The 19,902-nt window shown below is 32.1% G+C and overlaps 1 protein-coding gene and 1 long non-coding RNA gene across 6 annotated transcripts in view; one reads left to right on the plus strand and one right to left on the minus strand.

Moving 5' to 3' along the window:
* Epha6 (EPH receptor A6) overlaps positions 1-13,230 on the plus strand; it is a 933,912-nt gene extending 920,682 nt beyond the window's left edge. For all 4 annotated transcript variants that reach the window (XM_074072946.1, XM_074072947.1, XM_074072949.1 and 1 more), the window contains 2 exons: positions 4,088-4,237; positions 5,178-13,230. In XM_074072946.1, the coding sequence (XP_073929047.1) occupies positions 4,088-4,237; positions 5,178-5,292 (265 nt within the window). In that variant the 3' untranslated portion in view covers positions 5,293-13,230. The remainder of the gene's footprint in view (positions 1-4,087; positions 4,238-5,177) is intronic.
* LOC141423227 (uncharacterized) overlaps positions 1-19,902 on the minus strand; it is a 76,876-nt gene that overhangs the window by 56,834 nt on the left and 140 nt on the right. Inside the window, exon 1 of one of the 2 annotated variants that reach the window (XR_012447918.1) lies at positions 19,495-19,784. The exons of the other annotated variant lie outside the window; for it this stretch is intronic. This is a non-coding gene — a long non-coding RNA (uncharacterized lncRNA). Of the gene's footprint in view, positions 1-19,494; positions 19,785-19,902 lie in introns of those variants that run through there. 2 annotated transcript variants of the gene reach the window in all.

The raw sequence follows: 19,902 nt of genomic DNA on the forward strand, positions 1-19,902 counted from the left end.
TGAAGTACAACAGTATTTTCCAATGTATATGCCATAGAAACTTGTCAAATAATTTCAGAAAATTATGCAGACACTATTTTAAGTTCTCTACATATTCAAAATATATATTAGAGTAGTGACAATTTCAAGATATGATATGATTAAAAACCTATTTAACATTGTTTGCTATACAGACCTTCATTGTTTAGCATTTCATACATGAATTTTTATCTGATAGTATTTATCAACATAAACACCTCTAGGAAACTGAAAAATTATAGCAACAACTCGAGTATTCTTTGATAGATTCTATGATAACTTTTCAACCTTTGTACGTGACTAATTTTTGTTTCAGGTCAAATCATGAATCATTCTGATATTAACTAGAATAAAACAGTCTACAGTCAAATAATGTTACAATTTGTGACAGAGGAGAAAATATTATAGCTTAACCTCTACAGTAGGAACTTGAGAATAGATTTGAGTTGTAGTAAAAAAGACAGAAATCATTAAGTGTAATCAACACTTAATATTATGGAGTATAGTGTTATCACAATATGTATCACTTAATTTATGCAAATTCCAATTATGTATAAAAAATATAAACAATGGATTTTCCAATCAACCCTGTCCACTCCCACCCCTCTTTGAACTAGACCTCAGTTTAATAAAAGGGAGGTCAATGTACAAAGAAAAAAATCAAATTAATTCTAGGCCTTTAATAGGGACTCTGTCCTGAATTCCAAGATAGCACCCTTCTATCTTTAAGAGATGAACCATTTACTGGTGCTCCTTAGAGGTAATTTAAAGAATTTTTAAGAGTAATTTGGATTGTAGGGATTTTCAATATCCATCTTTAACCACAATCTTATAACCTAACTCTCACTTCCACATATTTTTAGCAGAATAATACTGGGGTTTTATAGCATGTGTATGCCCGTCTGCTTCAAAGTGGAGGAATTCTTACACCACGTGGTTTAATCAAGTGTTTTCACATATTAGCAGTTTCTACTATAGCTGAAATAGTTAAAGTATGGATAGCAAAAGGATTATGATGAAATACTTCAAACATTAATGTTAAAAACTATGACTCTAATAAAATCTCTGGATCCTTTATTCTTTAACTTTATAAAAAATTAAAACAAAGTTATTGAAAGATGCACTAACTTTAAATGTTTGAATAAAAATTCTAGAATTCTCTTCTAATAAGAACACTCTTCATTATTTAGAAAATACTGATTTGACTCAAACACTGATGTTACTGCTTTACTAGTTAACATAATATTTCTAGATCTCAGACTTTTTTAAATGATGTATGTATTACTTTAGAGTTAATAATACATTTTTTACTGTAAAAGCACTTTTAATACCAAATTTTTTTAAATGCACAAAGTGCTTTATTTATTTTGTTTTTTTTTTTTTTTTAGACAGGGTCTTGAAATGTAGCCCAAGCTGGCCTTGAACTCAGGATCCTCCTGCCTCAGCCTCACTAGTGCTGAGAGCACAGGTGTGCACAGGTATACACCACTACACCAAACTGCAAAATGATTTGTTGTGTTTTGTTTGATGGTACTGGAGTTTGAACTAAGGGCCTCAGGCTTGTTAGGTATGCACTCTACCACTTGAGCCACTCTGCCAGTCCTTTTTGGTGTTAAGTATTTTCAAGATAGGATCTCATGAACTACTTGCCTGGGGCTGACTTTGAACGGTGATTCTTCTGATCTCTACCTCCTGAGTAGCTAGGATTACAGGCGTGAAACACAGGTGCCCAAAATATTTTTGACATTAATTTTCATGCATTTTTATAAAGAAAATAATATAGTTTATAGCCAGAATAACATATGTACACAATTCTGAGTTACTTTTACTATCGTTTCTAAGAGTTAGTCCATTTTTCCCTTTATCTGACTTTGGTTACTATTTATATAACTACTAAATATGTATCATATGTACATATCATAAATGCACAGGTAAAGGCTATCTACCATAGCCTGTCCAAATAATACCTTTATATTGCTTTCATATTAAGGCTACAAAAATATTCTCAACTAGAACATCTTTTGCATCAGATCTTAAAAGACAAAACAAAAAAACTGCTATGCCTTTAAGATTCATCAACGCTGTACTCTGTTCTTTTAACCCAAATTTACATTGATTTTGTTTTGATTTGTGCTGTAGTATCTATGCCTTGGCTACAATACTCTATGCTTGGAGATATATATATCTATATCAATATAGATATCTATAGATATATATCTACATCCATATAGATATAGATAATATACACACATATACATATACATACATACATGCATCTAAGTAACTAAGTTCTGTGACAGTAGAAATTACTTTTTAATAAATAATAAATTCTGGGGCTGGCAGAGTGGTTTAAGTGGTAGAGCACCTGCCTAGCAAGTATAAAGCCCTGAGTTCAAGCCCCAATATCAACAAATAAATAAACAAATAATAAATTCTTCTGGAGTATTTAAGAACAAATGAGTAAGGACTTAATCAATGAATTCACCATAGAAAGGGGAACTACCTCTGTAAACGTGGAAAGGTAAAAAGACGGATTCAGTGGCAGGTGAGAAATGGTGAGAGGGAACAGCCTGGCATGAGTTACACTCCTTATAGGACAGGAGATAGTCTGTTTCTCAAGTTTCACAATACCATTTTATGTAAGAGAAAAAAGTAAAAAAAGAAGATAGCAAAATGAGTTTTCTCAAGATATAGAAAGTATAAGACCCAATAATGGCAAAAAAGCAGAAAAGACAAAAAATCGTTTGATAAATAAAATCTTTCTGTCTTAAATAAGATGGAAAATCAGATATTTTTTCAAGTGGAGGATAAAAAACATTAGATGTAAGATTATTATAAAAGAAGGACAGATAACTAGAATACACAGTGAGCTCAAAAAATTAAACTCCCCCCAAATCAATGAACCAATAAAGAAGTGGGCAACTGAACTAAACAGAACTTTTTCAAAGGAAGAAATCCAAATGGCCAAAAGACACATGAAGAAATGCTCACCATCCCTGGCCTTAAAGGAAATTCAAATCAAAACCACACTAAGATTCTACCTCACTCCTGTTAGAATAGCTAGCATCAAGAACACCACCAACAACAAATGTTGGCTAGGATGCGAGGGAAAAAGGACCCTCATACACTGCTGGTGGGAGTGTAAGCTAGTACAACCACTTTGTAAAACAATATGGAGGCTTCTTAAAAAACTAAACATAAATCTGCCATATGATCCAACAATAGCACTCCGAGGGATATACCCAAAGGAATGCGACTCAGTTGTTCCAAAGGCACCTGCACACCCATGTTTATTGCAGCACTATTCACAATAGCCAACCAAAGTGCTCCATTACTGATGAATGAATTAAGAAAATTGTGACATTTATACACAATGGAATTTTATTCAGGCGCAAAGAAGAATGAAATTTTATCATTCACAAGTAAATGGATGCAACTAGAGAACATCATCTTAAGCGAAGTTAGCCAAGCTCAGAAGGCCAAAAATCATATGTTCTCCTTAATATGCCAATTACAGACCTAAAACAAATGCAGAAATATTACTGGACACGGATCATACACTACAGGGAGAATGCATACAGGAAGAATAGGGAAATGGAAGAAAACCTAAAACTTGAAAGTGGTTGGTGCGCCCACTGTAGAGGAGCAACTATAGTAATCTTAAACTAGCAGAGGCCACTATGGGAAGATGACCAGGAAGTAGTAAAGAGGTCTAGTAGAGATGAACCAATCGGGTTGTAATACACATGTGCATGGAAGCAATGCTAGGAAATTTTCTAGATAGCTATCATTATCTCAACCTAGGAAAAATGCTCTGTCTTTCTTATTATCTCTTATGTTTTCTCCTCAACAAAATTGGAGAGCAGTACAGTTTCTGCCTGGAAGTGAGGTGGGTGGGAGAAAGGGGGGGAGGCGGGCAGCCAGGGGAGAGAAGGCCCAAACAATGTATACACATATGAATAAATGTATAAGCAATTTCTTTAAAAAGATCATTGTAAAAGGAAAGGGATAATTGGGTAATTCTTGCTTTGTCTTGGCTTTTAAATAGTCTCTCTTTTTTCCCTTGTAGAATGCCAGAATCCCCTGGTGAAGTTTCTGAATATCCTTTGTTCGTCACTGTTGGTGACTGGCTGGATTCTATAAAGATGGGGCAATATAAGAGTAACTTCATGGCAGCAGGTTTTACAACTTTTGACCTGATTTCAAGAATGAGCATTGAGTAAGTAGTAAGGGGGTAATTACTGTAATTACATTCTGTTCTCAGGGTATTATAAGTTTGAATGTTCTTTGAAGAACACTTTCTTAAAACTAGTGTGTCATTTCCACCATTTCTGACTATCCTTCTAGTGGATGTTGGTTTTACATTTTAACTATTATTCCTTTAAAGAATATATTTAATTCAAATAGTTTTTTAAAATATTTTAAATATTTCCAAAATGCATATTACCCTGGTTTACATCATAGATTTTACATAGTTTTACCTTGATAAATTACTACTCATGCATACGAATACAGCACAATCAATCCCTATTACCTCCATCAAGTTAAGATAATATCAATATGTCACTTTGGAGCTCCTCCTACATATTATAATGGTCAGCTATTTTCCATTGTCTCAAAGATCATCCTTTGCGGGTAGAGGGCCTGCTTAGCAAGCATGAAGCATGAGTTCAAACCCCAGTACTGAAGAAAAAAAAAATCCCTTTCTTTGGTCAAATAGAAATGACTGATATATGGGTTAAAAATACTAAAAGAATTTAGATTATTGAAAGACCATGAGAATGCAAATGAAGTCCACATGATTCCTTTATCCTCCATACTTTTTGCTAATATTGTTGCAAATTTTTATAGAGACTATATTGTGTATAGCTTTTAGGCTTAAAAAATGTCTGAACATTACATAGTTATCTGATATGGAATGGTTCCTTATATCATTAAACATGACATTAACTTGGTATATTCTATGGAGCCAGAGAGAAGAAAAACATAGCAAATTGCTTTACATTTAAGCTATACAATTTTGGCAAATGTGACATGGTGCATGTTTAATATATCTAAGCAGTTATTTTCTCTCTCTTGAATTTACCAAGCCTAAATATTGTCTGTCTGTCTGTCTGTCTGTCTCTCTCTCTCTCTCTCTCTCTCTCTCTCTCTTTCAGTGACATTAGAAGAATTGGAGTCATACTCATTGGACACCAGAGACGAATAGTCAGCAGCATACAGACTTTACGTTTACACATGATGCACATACAGGATAAAGGATTTCATGTATGAAAGTACTACAATCACCTGTGTTTTGTGCCTCAGCATTTCTAAATGAAAAATAACTCTACTATCCTCTCTTCTGATTCTCCAAACATCCCTTCACAAACCAGTCTCCTATTCAGACTATGGCTGCATACCTTATGTTTATGCTTCCAACCTGAATTTTAAGATCATGCTACATAGGTCCTCTCTGAATAGCCTGCAAATAAAACCCTGGCCCACTGCAGATTATGACTGCACAATTATAAATAACTCAGCATGGATGTGCAACTTTGTATAGAAGTGTTTGGGAAGTGTTCATGGACTTAACCTAAGGGAATATGTCCAGGTGTGGCATCTTTAATGATGTATGTAGAGTTTGATAATAGATAAGAAACAAATAGTTGACCATTTTTTATGTTTTGTGATGAAGCAACTACAAATTGATATGCTTGTTTTCAGTTTCACTCAACTCTATGGATTGTATTGCAGTTTTTTTTTTTTAATAGTTTAAACTGTTGGTACCTTATTTTGTTAGAACAATGTGCAGAAATGACCAATGGTTCCATGTAATGCATTCTTGTCAGGTGTGACTATGGTGAGAAGGGGGTTATCAGGGAGGGAGAGGAAAAAAAATTGTGTGCTTTTAAATCTTCCAAGTCTGGGTTTGTCTATATTTTTAATTAACTTTATAAAGTCCTATACATTTCATAGCAGGTACTAGTAGAGACTTTCTCCCTCCAATTTTTACTAACTATAGTGTATTTCTTTATGTTACAAAGATCGCCCCTGAGAAGATCAAGAGTATGTCCACTGCTCTAATGGCTATCATAGACTGAAGTGTGGAATAAACCCATGACTAATCCTTTGCTTCATCTTCACAAGGTTGAACATGTAATCATCAAAGCACTGAGAAAATTTGTTGTTCTCAATAGAGTTGCTTTTAATAAAAGATCTAATATTGTAGCCTTAGGTTTAATATGAAATGATTAGTTTAAAGAGTTTTATAATAGCTATATGGTGGCCCAATAAAATAAATACATCTAGATTATTTATAACTGTTATATTTTGCAAGTTTAAGAATTCTCATGTGTTGTTTGCAATAGTAAGTTACATGAACATGCTGAGTTTTTTTCCAAATCTTCTGAGAAATGAGAAATAATGCAAACTTCCAAAAGGAAATAAATAGTTCTTATACTTAAACATATATATATATATATACATATATATATATGTCAACCTGGGTCCATAATAGAGTCATACAAAAATATGAACATATCTAAGGTGTGTTGTCATAATCTTCTCAGAGGCTTACAACAAAAAAGCAAATATAGTTTTCAATAAATTAATCTGTCAGCTTAAGAACAAATTCAATTATAAAATCAGCAGCTTCCTGTGAGACTACAAAAATGGTTGTCATGCTAAGTGGAAGAGTAAGAATGTTTAAGGAAGGAAAAACAGAGTAGATTGTCTAAAGATGTTGATTTTTATTTGATGTCAGAGATAAAGATACCTTGTCTACACTCCCAAATTCCTACCTAAGAAAATTTTTTGGTGACACTAGTGTTGTTTCTATTTCAAAACCCTCACATTTTTCTTTATCCCTTATTTTAAGATTTTGTTGATTGTTTCATTATACTACACACTTCCGTGTTTTTTCTGTTGTTGATTTATTTCCTAGTTTTTGTGTATCATGGCTTAATTTTTCTCATTAAAAAAAATATACAGAGCTAAAAGGAAGTCTTTAGGGTATTCCTTAAGTACACTGAAAAGGAAAAAGTGGGAAACCATCACTTTTTAAGTAAGTGTGTCAGAAATAACTAGCAACATTTTCTAGCCATCTACTTGCATGGTCATGCATCACTCAGATTAACTGCAGTTTGCTTGATACATTTACATGAATGGATACATTTAAAGGAAATATAAAGTCTCCATATTTATCTGAATTCAAATATATATTGAATAAGAAACAAATTTATTAATCATATATATTTATTTTTATAATACAGTAAGAAGAATATTTAGAAAAATAAATAGAATAATACAGTCCTCCAAAGTACTCTGTCAGCAACATCTGTATACCTTGTGAAATAAAATTCTATTAAAGTAATTAAACTTCTATGGGATGGACATTCAGTGATTGCAAGATTAAAGATCTCTGTTAAGGTTAAGAATATTTTTCTTTAAAAAGTCTGATATTGTTGTATTTCTGGTTAATCTGTACTTCTTTTCTTTTCTTCCCTGACATCTTGTAGTATTAGAAAACTCCTTTCCCACTTTGTCTCTCACTCCATGTCCTCTTCCAAATTTCTCTTAAATTCCATTTATATTTTACACAACTCTAAGAATGGTAAGTGTAATTTTGAGCAAAGCTGAAATGTGTGTGCAAAGTTAAACAAAAACATTAAAATATAAAGATATTTGTATCTTCACCGCCTATCAATCATGGACCCTATAATCCCAAGTATATTGTAATATCCTGGAATATTAACAGTTAAAATGACAAATTCATCTAGAAACTGTACAGGAAACATCTTAAGACTTACTGGTGGACATATTAAAGAATCAAACCTGTTTCACACAATAAGCATAAATGTTAATTATGTAAAAAATAAAGTAGCAACTTCCATAAATCACAGTCTTCAGAAATTATCTTTGAAACCTAAGCTATGCATGTACATTCATGTACTTGCCTTTTTAAATTTCTTAATCTATTATATTAAGAGAGTTCTTTTAATTTTTAAAATCAGAAAGTTCAAGAAACTATTTTCATTTTCTGTATAGTCAATTTCCAGTCTATAGTCAATACCTGAAGGAATAAGTAATATTTGGGAAAAAATATAAAAACACTGAACAATAGAGATATGGTATTTAAATAATAAAACTAAGAGAGCAATCAGAAATTACGAAACTCAGCTTAACAAGAATCAAGAATTACAGAAGTTTTGGACTGAGTTATCCTGCAACTATTGATAAATAAATCATATGTGCCATAATCAGAAATGACTTTTTTCACTCTGCATCTCTCCTTAAAAATCTATCTGCAAGCTGAATAAAGCATCTTTCTGCGATAACTTTAAAGCTATTTCAGTCCATGAATGGGAAGCAAATCCAAATCCAGTCCTTGAAAAGCAAAGTGTTTACAAAGGTCTTTATAGACGGGATAATGAAGAACAAATTACATACCATGTCATCCAACATTTCCTAAGAATTTGTTTTGATATCTTTCTCCATTAAATATCTTCTCTGCAGGGTAGTCAGTTAAATCTCTTATCTCAAGATTTTTTTCAGTACTGTCTTTTTTCTGTTCCTTTATTAAATTTTCTAAAACTCCTTTTCATCCCCTGCCCTCTTTAATTGCCTCATCCTTTTTTTTTCCTTCTCAGCTGCTATTATTCCTCCTTTTATCGCTATCAGCACAAGAAAGCACAGAAAATCTAAAACTGTTTCACAGATTTCCTTAGAAGAGACTGAATGGTGAGGAAAGTTGTAAAACTTTTACTATTACTATGTTGGATCTCATCACATAAATGGGAACATTTACACTCACAGAGAGGACTTTGCCTAAACTGAAAATTAAGTATATTGGAAAGTAATTTTGAAATGGAGATGATTCTTGTGTATAGCTTTAGCTAAGGAAATTTTAATGTTAATTTTAAAGAAATTAGTATTTTAAGAATCAAAACTACTGTTAACTCACAGTTGGTGTCTGTGTCTTTATACAGAAAAGAGATTTGAAGTGTATATATCATTTCTTTCAGTGTGTTCACCTTAACTTTCCCAAACTACCTTTGCTTTGAATTAACTCTGAATCTTAAAATTTAGATATTAGAGCCTATCTGTAGTTTGCTATGGTTTTTATATCACTGGAAGTTAACTCTTCCCATAGAATAAAAATTAATAAATAGGAACTGGGCTGGTGTGGATTGGATTTGCAATCCTTTTCAGAAAAAAAAATACTTTGGGCCTCAAATTCTCATACAATTCTTTCTAAACACCCCTTACTCTAGCAGAAGAAAGCATGCTTGCTGAATTCTCTAAGATAGTTTCTCTTATTGATAGTTGATCCTCACCAGGAGTCAGAGATTTTTATTGACTCGTGACAAACTTTTCTATTCATTATAGACTTACTGTCTCAAAGGTGCCTTCAACTAGAAAGCATTATCCTTTTCTTCAAAAATAAACCTGGAATTAATCTGTTGCCTAAATTAATCATTGGTAAATGTAATAATAAGTATAAACTTCATTGGTTGCATAAAATTCTTACAAATATGATCCATTAACATGGGAAAGAAGTAATTACTCATAACTAGATCTAACATATTACTAAGTGAAATAAAGAAAAATCTTATACTTCATAAAAGTAAATACCCCATTTTTTCTATTTCCTTAAAAAGTCAAGTATTAGATGAATCAGAGACTTCTAAGAATAAAAATTAAAATTTTTGCTATAAAGAGATATAACATGATCTACATGTCCTGTGGGGGAAAAGATTAAAAGGTCAGAAGATATAGGTCATCAAAAGTAGTTTTTAACCAAATCTCTTTAGTTATTACCGACTAATAATTAGATTAAAATTATTATTGGGCTAAATTATCATGAGCATATGAATAACTTAATTAAAAGGCTTGAATTCTTTGCTCTTAATTCAAAAGAGTTTCTGTTTGGCTGGCACTTTCTCTTGGAGAGTTGAGAATATATTTGAAAGTTTACCATTAGCATACCAGTTTATTTAAAATTGCTGTATTTAAAAATGAAAAAAGAGAACTTCTCATTTATTAAGGGAGGCAAAGGACTATTAAATGAAGAAACTTCACCTTTAGAAAAGAATATAACAACTACAAAGTTTGTATCTCAATGATATCAAGTCACTTCTATTGTACTATACTTTTGCACTTTCCCAATAAACATTAAGTTTCCTTCAAAATAAAAAAAAGTGTTCTTGCTTGAATTTTACAGCTGTTAGACTATCAAATCTCTGCATCCTTCAGGGAAGTTTTGATTTTATCATTTTAAAAGAAAATATCAAAGAATAATTCCAAAGCAAAACAATTCATCCCTAAGAATAACAAAGGTATTAAAGAAACATTATTTGGCATAGCAGGATAAAAGATAACTCTTAAATGCAATATAAAGATGTAGTTTTCCCCTTTTTCCCATGTTTTCAGTGCTAGGGATTGAACCCAGGACTTTGTGCATGCTAGGCAAGTGCTCTACATATCCCTAGCCCCAATCTTTCTAGTTTCAATTAACACATAAAGTACAAGTTAACAATACAATTTTCTTAAAAGTTCTAAATTAGAAAAGTAGCCGAATTAGTGAAAATATTCTCTTAAGTAAAACTCTGTACCCATATTTCTCTATCATTTGTATCCTCCAGAGGTCTTTGTAAATTATTTTAGTTAAATAATAGATTATAATTAGATAATAAATCAGCACAACTGAAATATAGTTTTAGATTACTCTACTAACAGGAGGACAACCCTACTTCAGGATTCCTATTTAGTTTACATAAGAGTCTCCATCTCATTAGGCCTTGCTGAATGGAGAACTACCTTAATCTATAAAAGTTATACTATAACAAAGAAAATCCTAAGGACAAAGAACTATCATTTTTACACTCAGTTTAGATTTTATATTTGGGCATTATTACTTTGAAGATAGATAACCTTATTTTCATGACTTAAATATTAGCTTACATAAAAATATTGCTATGAACATTTTTATACAAAAGTTCCCAAATTTGTAGTCCATTATTAAGACAGTCTTAATTTTCCTCTGTTCTAGGAAGAGCCGATATTATTTTATGTTTTAGAATCATGATAGATATCACAGTAATGGTAATTTATAAAAATAAGTAAACAACACATTTTCATGTTTTTACCTATTTAAAATGTCTACTTCTGCTTCTATGATTCAAAGTCTCTCTTCTAGGAGTGAAGGTGTGGCTCGAACATTAGAGGACCTGCTTTGCAAGTGTGAAGCCCTGAGTTCAAACCCCAACCCACCAAAAATTTTTAAAAATCTCTCTTCTACACATAGTTACTTGTGGAATGAACTGTATACATTTTAAATTGCTTTTGAAATTTTTCCATTTAAACACATACTCATTCACTTAGAGAAGCCATAATATAATTCTATTTGTTCATTTTTCACGCAAAGTAATACATTTTGCTCTGTCATTTTGATCTATACAGTAATGTTATTATTAAAGTCATAATGAGGTTTTTTAACTGTGCATGCATTATTCATTGCCATATATTATTTCTGTCTTTAAAATAAACCTATTTAAAATGTGGTCTTTAGAAGCTCTATGACAAAATCAATGACCACTTACTTCCTAACAAACTTGTAATTAAACAAGTTATTTTTCTGTCAATGTGATTGATATGAGCATTGTTAAATTTGACTTGTTTGAATATCCACTGGTATATTATTTAGAAGTATTTATTATTGCCATATCCTCGAAGTGTCTTTAAGACAATGTTGAATACTATGGATAATAAGTGATTGATACTTTTTAATTTCTCTCCACTGCATGGAAAATAAGGATCAATATCTGAAAATGTGTTTCATTGGAGTTTTGAACTTAATGTGTTCTCTTTTCATACGTCATATATAGTTAAAAGAAAACTGTACTAATATATTTATACTATGCAAAAAAATTCATTTTCTTCTTACAAAAAAATGGAGCTTTGATGCAATTTTAGGGTTTTTAGGCATCTAAGAGAAAAGTATATAGCAATGGGAAGTGGTAACAATTTGGGTGAGGAAGTAGGGCAGAATCCGATTGGTGCTAACATAGGAATATGAGTATCATGTGATTTTAATTTTACTGTATGTGCTTGATTTCTGATACACTATTAATCATTTCATTTACCATATTCCATCTTATGACATTGAAAACTTAAATATATACAGATTATAAAGGTCTTTTGGACATTTTTCATAAAAACATACTTAGTAATTTGTATGTGATGATAACCTTAACTTTTAATTTTGAAAGAATTATTGGGAATAGTTTGTTTCCTAAAATATTAGTTATACCTGCTTAATAACCTCAGTTTTCAAAAAATCACAGGCAGAGCCTTAATACAGAATATGGCAATGAACAATTTTCAATAAATTTGAGGAAAAAACATATAGGTAATACAAAGAGGAATTTGTGTTAAAATTGTTACTTACCTCATTTAAAACAACCACCAAAACAAACTATTAGAAAAGAATGAATGAAAATTATGTTATGCTACTCTTACTGGTAATTTTGAAAGTACAATGTATTTTGAAGATCAGAATCTCTAGTACAAATAAGTCCACTAATAGTTAAGATATATATTTATATATAAAATCAAAAGAAATCTCATGAGCCAGGCATGAGAGGCTCAAACCTGTAATCCTAAACTACTCTGGAGGCAGAGATCAGGAGGATTGGATTCGAAGCCACCCCTGGCCAAACAGTTCGGGAGACCCTATCTCAAAAATACCCAACAGAAAACAGTGGTGGTGGAATGATTCAAGTGGCAGAGTGCTTGCCTGGCAAGCACAAAGCTGGGAGTACAAACTCCAGTATTACAAAAAGGAAAAAAAAGAAAGAAATATGATAATATCAAAAGCTCATTAAAAAATTTATTAATAAGCCAAGTAATCATAAATTCTTAATATTCCCATACTATTAATTGATTTATAAGATATATAAAAAAGCCTGCTTGAAAACAATACATTAAATATGATTGTTAAAACTCTTTATACATATTGATAAATTATCCCATTGGTTGATATTTTCTTCAATTATTAAACTAAAAACAGTATCTATAACATGAAGAAAAAAGAACTGACTTGAGATGGTTGTCTTTTAGTATCAATTTATGCTTTTATACAGTTTATAAATTTTATAAAAAGTATTAAATGTTTTATGTGATATCTTTCATTTTTATGTTATTTTGTTTAAATGCTTACAATCTTTCAAAGAGATTGCCTTCTCTTTCCAGTATTTTATTATTTTATATTTCTATTCAATCTCATAATGTTTGTAACTTCCCAATTCTCAAAGAATTTCAATCCAAATGCCACATAGTGAATGGAAGCTTTTCTTTTTGAAATAATTATTTTTGTAATCTAATACTGATCAGAAATCCCATGAAATTAGCTGGAGAAGGCAAACTCTTTTACTTTCTCATGACTGGAAAACAAAAATAAAATCCTGAAATTCACTTTGTGAATTGAAAATAGTGACCTTATACTTTCTACTACTTACTCTTTATTCAGTGTTTCAAATTTCACCAATGGGGTAAAACAAGAGCAAAAAGGCATTCTCTTTTTACATAATCCACTTATTTTGTTTGATTTCTAAACTCCTTTTGAGTAATCAAAATATTCCTTTGCTACCTTACAACCTTAATCACTATATATTAAATACAATAGTTAAGAATAATTTAATAGAAACAATGGAAAATTATGATTCATTCAAAGTTTAGTGTTAACCTCTTTACATGATGTAACAAACATAATGGCAAAAAAAATAAAGTAATTTCTTTTCACTGGTCCAAACTTGTATAATTCCTTATATATGTATGTATGTATGTATACTGATTTGCTTTAAATATGTATTTATCTGTAAATCCATTCAATCTTCCAACCAATCTTTATTGAATGCTACCATGTACCAGTGTCATCTTTGAAGCTCTGAGGATCACATGGTGACCAAGACAAGTAAAGTTCTGTATCATGGAATTGACTTTCTGGGAGTAAAGACACACAACAAAAAATAGTGATGTGCTGAACTGATGATTAAATTAATGTTACACCGCCTAATTGTAATTCCTTCATATTAAGTGATAAAAGAAATCTCTGAAGACGTGGCATTTGAACTGATATCTGAAAAACATGAAAGGAGCATTCATGAGAAGATCTGAGATACCAGTACATTCCATGCAGAGGGGTCAGTTAACTCATGGAAATTTGGAGTGTTTGAGAGTAAAGAGTGGTAAGCTGTAATGAGGCAAAAAGGAGATAGATTCAAAGTTAAGTTCAAGTAGAAACCAGTGACTTTTGTTAGACTAGAAGTAGAGAAGATGGGAAGAAGTGGACAGGCTTACTAATGGATTAGGGGTAATAAAGAACAGAGAAAAATAAAAGATAAATTCTACACTTGGGGAATGAGCAACTGATTTAATGGGGTTGGAGAAGAAAAAGTGTTGTTGGTGAAAATTAAGCTTGATTTTAGCTACCAAAGGGAATTCAAATGGAGCTATTAAGCAGATAGTTGTACCTGAGAGTACCAAAGAGCAATTAGGACTACAGGCAGGATTTGGAAGTCATTACAATATACAGAAGATTTAAAGTTTTGAAAACTAGAAAAATTCTGTAGATAAAGAATTATTTGGCATTCCAACATTTAGAAGTTAGGCAGAGAATGAGCAGTCAACAAAGGAAACTGAGTGTAAGGAAGAGAAAAAAAAGAAATGCATTTGGTCATCTGGATTAAATGCTTTTGAAATGTCAAGATTAGAACAAAGTAACAGTGGATTTGGCTACTCCTGGTTTGGTTTTGGCAGTAGTGGGTATCAAACTTAGCACCAGGAGCTTGTTAGGCAACTACTCTACCACTTCAACTACAAATCCAGTCCAGATTTGGCAACTTTGATGAGAGTAATCTCTAAAAGACCTAAACAAGGGCAATCTCTATGAAACAGTAAAATCAAAGCTTGACTGAAGTGATTAAAAAGAGATATACGGAAAGTGGAGTTAGAACCTATAAACAATTCTTTCAAAATGGTTCGTTGAAAAGGGATCAAGAGAAATAGGACAGCAGCTGAAAGGAAATGTGTGGATCAAGAGATTCTGTTTTTTGTTCTTTCATTTAGATGAAGGATGCTACAAGCATACTTATATACTGATGAGAATGATTTGGAAAACAAGGAAAAGCTGATTATGCAAGTGAGAAGATAATACAGCAAAGCATGTAGAGGTACAGGAGTTAGGAATCAGAGCATAAGTAGGGAGGTTAATATTTGATAGGAGCAGAGACATAGAACTTAAATGCAAGGGAAGGAAGTGTGTGTAATATGTTGGTAGATTTGTGGTAGAACATAAACATATTACTATACGAGTAGTTTAATTTTATCAAGAAAAGTCAATATGGGGGTGGGAAGGCACATAGGTTGAGGAGAAATAGGTAAGTAGCTAGAAAGTAGTAACCTGACTATATATGTACATATATACATGCATATTTGCACATATAATGGATGGGTATTTATGTGTGTGTGTGTGTGATCCGGGAAAAAACCAAAATATTTCAAAGACATCTTCATTACATATTTTAAAGGCATTTTCATTAGGGCTAGAGGCATGGCTTAAAGTGGTAGAGCATCTGCCTAGCAAGCATGAGGTTCTGAATTCAAACCCTAGTATGGCAAAAAAAAGACATCTTATTAGAAGACCTAAAACTTTTTTTACCCCAAGGACTCTGATAAGAGTCCTCTTTTTCCATAAGATAAAGATTAAGTGAGAACTTCTTAATGCCATACATATTTCTCACATTTAATTTTTTTCTATTACAGAGTAAATGACAGAAACATTTTTACCTACTCTATTTTGTTTAGTGCAGAAAGATGTATACTGTATGCTCAACCTGTTGATTTTCTCAAATACTATTTCAAAGGCTTTTGAGCTCCTATCTAAGTTTAAAAGAAAGACAAACAGGCACTAATCTTTTTGTAAAAATTATTTATTTTATTTTATTTCCATATGGAAAATACTACCATCTGTCATTTAGAAGAAATACATGGGCAATATGGTTGTTTTGTTCATTGTCCTCCTCCCTATCCTACAGAAAAGATGTGATATTTTAATAGTATTTGGTGCTTTATCTCTGGATAGACTGTATATAATTCAATGTGTTAGAATTTAAAGGTACATATTTATTTTTTGGGCTGGATGTGAAATAAGACTGTGAATTATGGAATAAGATTGCTCTCCAGTTTTTTACTGTTCTATCATAGACATAGACATATAATGGATTTGTGTGGACATATAAGTTATTTGCTTAGATATTTAAATGGCATCAAATTTTAAATGGTCAATGATTTCAGCAGATTCACACTCATAACAGTTAAAAAATCTTTGTAGCACAAATCCTAAAATGTTAAATTTAATACTAAATAGATTTCTATAAAATATCTAGATAACGTGTTTATATGGAGACATTTAGTCCCTCATGGAGTTATATTTAACTAATGAAAAACTGCAAGTGAGAATATTTTTTCTTCTTTTATATATGTGATTATTAAAATGTATTTGTAAATTGACATGAAGCTATTTATCATTAATTAAAGATTTAGCACTATACCCATCTCCTCAAAGAGGAGAAGATCGTTTGTGAGGATGAGGAAGTGCAGCACTGCATTCTTTCTTTTCAATTTGATATTATATCACCAGTTAGATCTTCAATATCTGCCTTCTGCTCTGGTTCCTTACACAGCCTATGTTCTCTTTCTGGTTGTAATCACAATATGGTAGAGAGAGATGAACACATAAAAAGGTGTTAATTGAACTGCAATCCTACCTATTATCTACTTTACTATAGCAGTGAAGTAGTGCAGATTTATTTGAAAGTGGTATTATTTTCATATAATAAAAATCTGTATCATGATTGTTTTATGTAAATTTTCATGTGCTGGCATGCTTACAAGTTAATAGAGTTACAGAATGCTCAGCTCTCAACATGAGGGATTGTTTTTTTTTTCATTTTTCTTTTATTATTCATATGTGCATACAAGGCTTGGTTCATTTCTCCCAACATGAGGGATTGTTTACAGTGAATTGCATTACATATGTCGCCTACTTGCTGAAAGAATATGGTGTTTAGCAAAACAACCTGCTAAGCAACATAAGATTTTTGTACAAAGTACAAATTACTAGTTATTGTATTTTATTTTTCTATGATTTCCTAAGAGGCATCATCAGGGTCTCTCAGATGGAGAAAGCCTGTTTATTAAAATATCTATTAGCAAATAAAAGTTAAAGTTTGGTGGTTGAATTTGTGATGTTTTATATTGTTGTATTAATGTATGCTTAATGTAAGTTACTTTTTAATTTATTAAATTTAGATTTTCTTTATAACTTTAATAATTCTGGATGTAAAGTATAACAATTTTTCAAAATAATAACATTAAAGTCTGCATATAAATTCACATAAATCACTCTGACTAGCACATATGTTTATACAAACTTTACAGCAGTATTTATGAGCTCCAAGTGAATTATTCATTGCAAAGGCAGTACTATACACAAATTGCAGATAACAAAAAAGACGCACATAACATCAATGTTCCTTCTAAAATTTCTAATAAATTATAAGTTAGGAATTTCCTATATTCACTTAAAATTGCTAGTAAGAAAAAACACTGTCAAGTATCCTGAATTAATCAGAATAGTGCTATGTTCAACGTACATCACTCTTTTCTTTATAATTTTCCTACTATAGTTCCGAAAGTCAGTATGAAGTTAAAATTGATAAGGAGGTACTTACAACTGTCTTCTTTCACACATGCATATTAATTAAGTAGACTTAAGAAAATCACGCACCATTTGCAAAGCTTGTTATTCTCATAATAAAATGAAGAGTCAAACTAACTTCTTAAATTAAGTGGAACAACTGTATGCTGCTCAAGAGCAGTTTCAGTTTTCAAAGCACCAAACTAGCAGAGCAGTTTCAGTTTTCAAAGCACCAAAATAGCAGATTCAACCCTATGAAATATTTACTTTCTTTTAAAAGTTGACGTTTTTAAGACTGACATCTAGATCACTAAGTAAATTGTGAGTTTCAAGACAAGTTTTTCAGCTCTACTAATAAGACATCGCATCAATTACACTTATTTAGGATGATGATTTATTCACATTTTACTTGTTTTATTAAAAAATTCTGAGTTTACTGCAAAATTGGGTGTTCAATCTGCCTATTCTATTTCAAGATTTTACCAATGTCTTGTGCTAAGTAAAAATGTATGAACTCAAATTAGGGGTGAAAACTTCAATTCCAAGTAGGAAAAATTAAGTCTGTTCACAAAAGTTATCCTTAACATCTCTGCTTATGTCTAAGAAAAACATTGCCATATTCCATCTATAAGCAAATTACCTTCCATGTCTTGTCAAAGTGAATCACAACATTCAGACACACAGAAAAGTAATCAACACTTCCCTGAAAATGCATTGAGGGTCAGAAATTAAAGGACCACATTTAGGGGTTGGGTCAATGATCTATATAATTAGAAAAAAAAATCAGGACAAAGGATGATAGGAAATTATTTATTACACACCTACTATGTGTCAAACATCTATACTTCTATTATCTCACTAATCCTCAAAAACACTAGCATTATTTTGAAGATGAAGAAGCTGAAGCATAGAGAAAGATTAATCGGCCTAAGGCAACATAATATGGCGTATTTCCACACTTTACATTCTCAAGGACATTTACATAGCAATACTGTGTAGAAGGTTTTTGTTTTGTTTTGTCTTGTAGTAGTCAGGAGCACAAACCCACATTTTTTTTGCAGAGTAAAAATTTGGAAAAAGACAAAATAAAAGGCATCCCATAATCATAATTCTACATGTGCAACTCTCCTTCCCACCATCATTATTTTCATGGAATTCCTTTCAGATTTTTTTCCACCCTTGTACTCTATTTAATGGGTCAAACTGATTGACAGGCCAAAGCACAGATAGTGTAAAAACATAACACTAGCCAGCGGGAAAGGAAAAATAAAATATCATACTCATAGCTAACAAGGAAAATAAGAGACAACCCCTCTTTAAGGAATGTTTAAGTCATTCATTAGAGGTGAAGCCGGTGAACTTGGACAAATTGAAAGTCTGGTCAAAAAAAAAAAAAAGTCCAGATCTTTAAAATGACTGCATCTATAGTTCGTCCGCTGGAAAACTTCAGAGAAAAAAAAAAATTCGGGGGGAAGGAGGAGAGTGCATTGCTAAACATTTTCGAGGATCATTCGTTATTATTACTATAAAATCCACGTGCAATTAAAGATAACTAATTTTAAATACCACTAATGCCTTTTCCGACAACCAGATTCTGGGGATTGTAATCTAATCAGAAGAGATTATGACTGATTGAAAACTCTTTCCAAACAGCTAAGAAACAAGGCTACAGGCATATTTCCTTTGCCAAATAATGTCTGGCATTTTTTTCCTAGTTTAGGAAAAGAATATACTACCAGATAATTGCACGACCTTTTACGCCAGTTCCTTTCCTCTCCCAACGTAAATTAAACAGCTTTACTTCTCCACGACTCAGCGTCAGAGGCCTAACAGAGGCTGGGGGAGGGTCGGTGCGATGCGCAAGGGGACAGCTTTGGCGGCCGTCTTGCCCGAGTGGGCACCGGCGTATCCCGCACTCGTTGTCGCGCACTTACTTCCGCCCGCGCGGGGTAACTACGCAGGGAGTGTGCGTCCTCAGCGCCATACAGGCGCCAGCCTCTGGGAGAAACTAAGGGCGACCAGCGACGTAAGACGCACGCAGTAAAGGCCGACGCAAAATGTTACCCAGCATGCTGTGCGCACGCGTACACCTCCCATCATGCTCTACCACAGATTGCACGGCAACCCACAGGGAATTGGCAACT

This window comes from Castor canadensis, chromosome 5, assembly GCF_047511655.1.
Source record: "Castor canadensis chromosome 5, mCasCan1.hap1v2, whole genome shotgun sequence".
Taxonomy (NCBI): domain Eukaryota; kingdom Metazoa; phylum Chordata; class Mammalia; order Rodentia; family Castoridae; genus Castor; species Castor canadensis.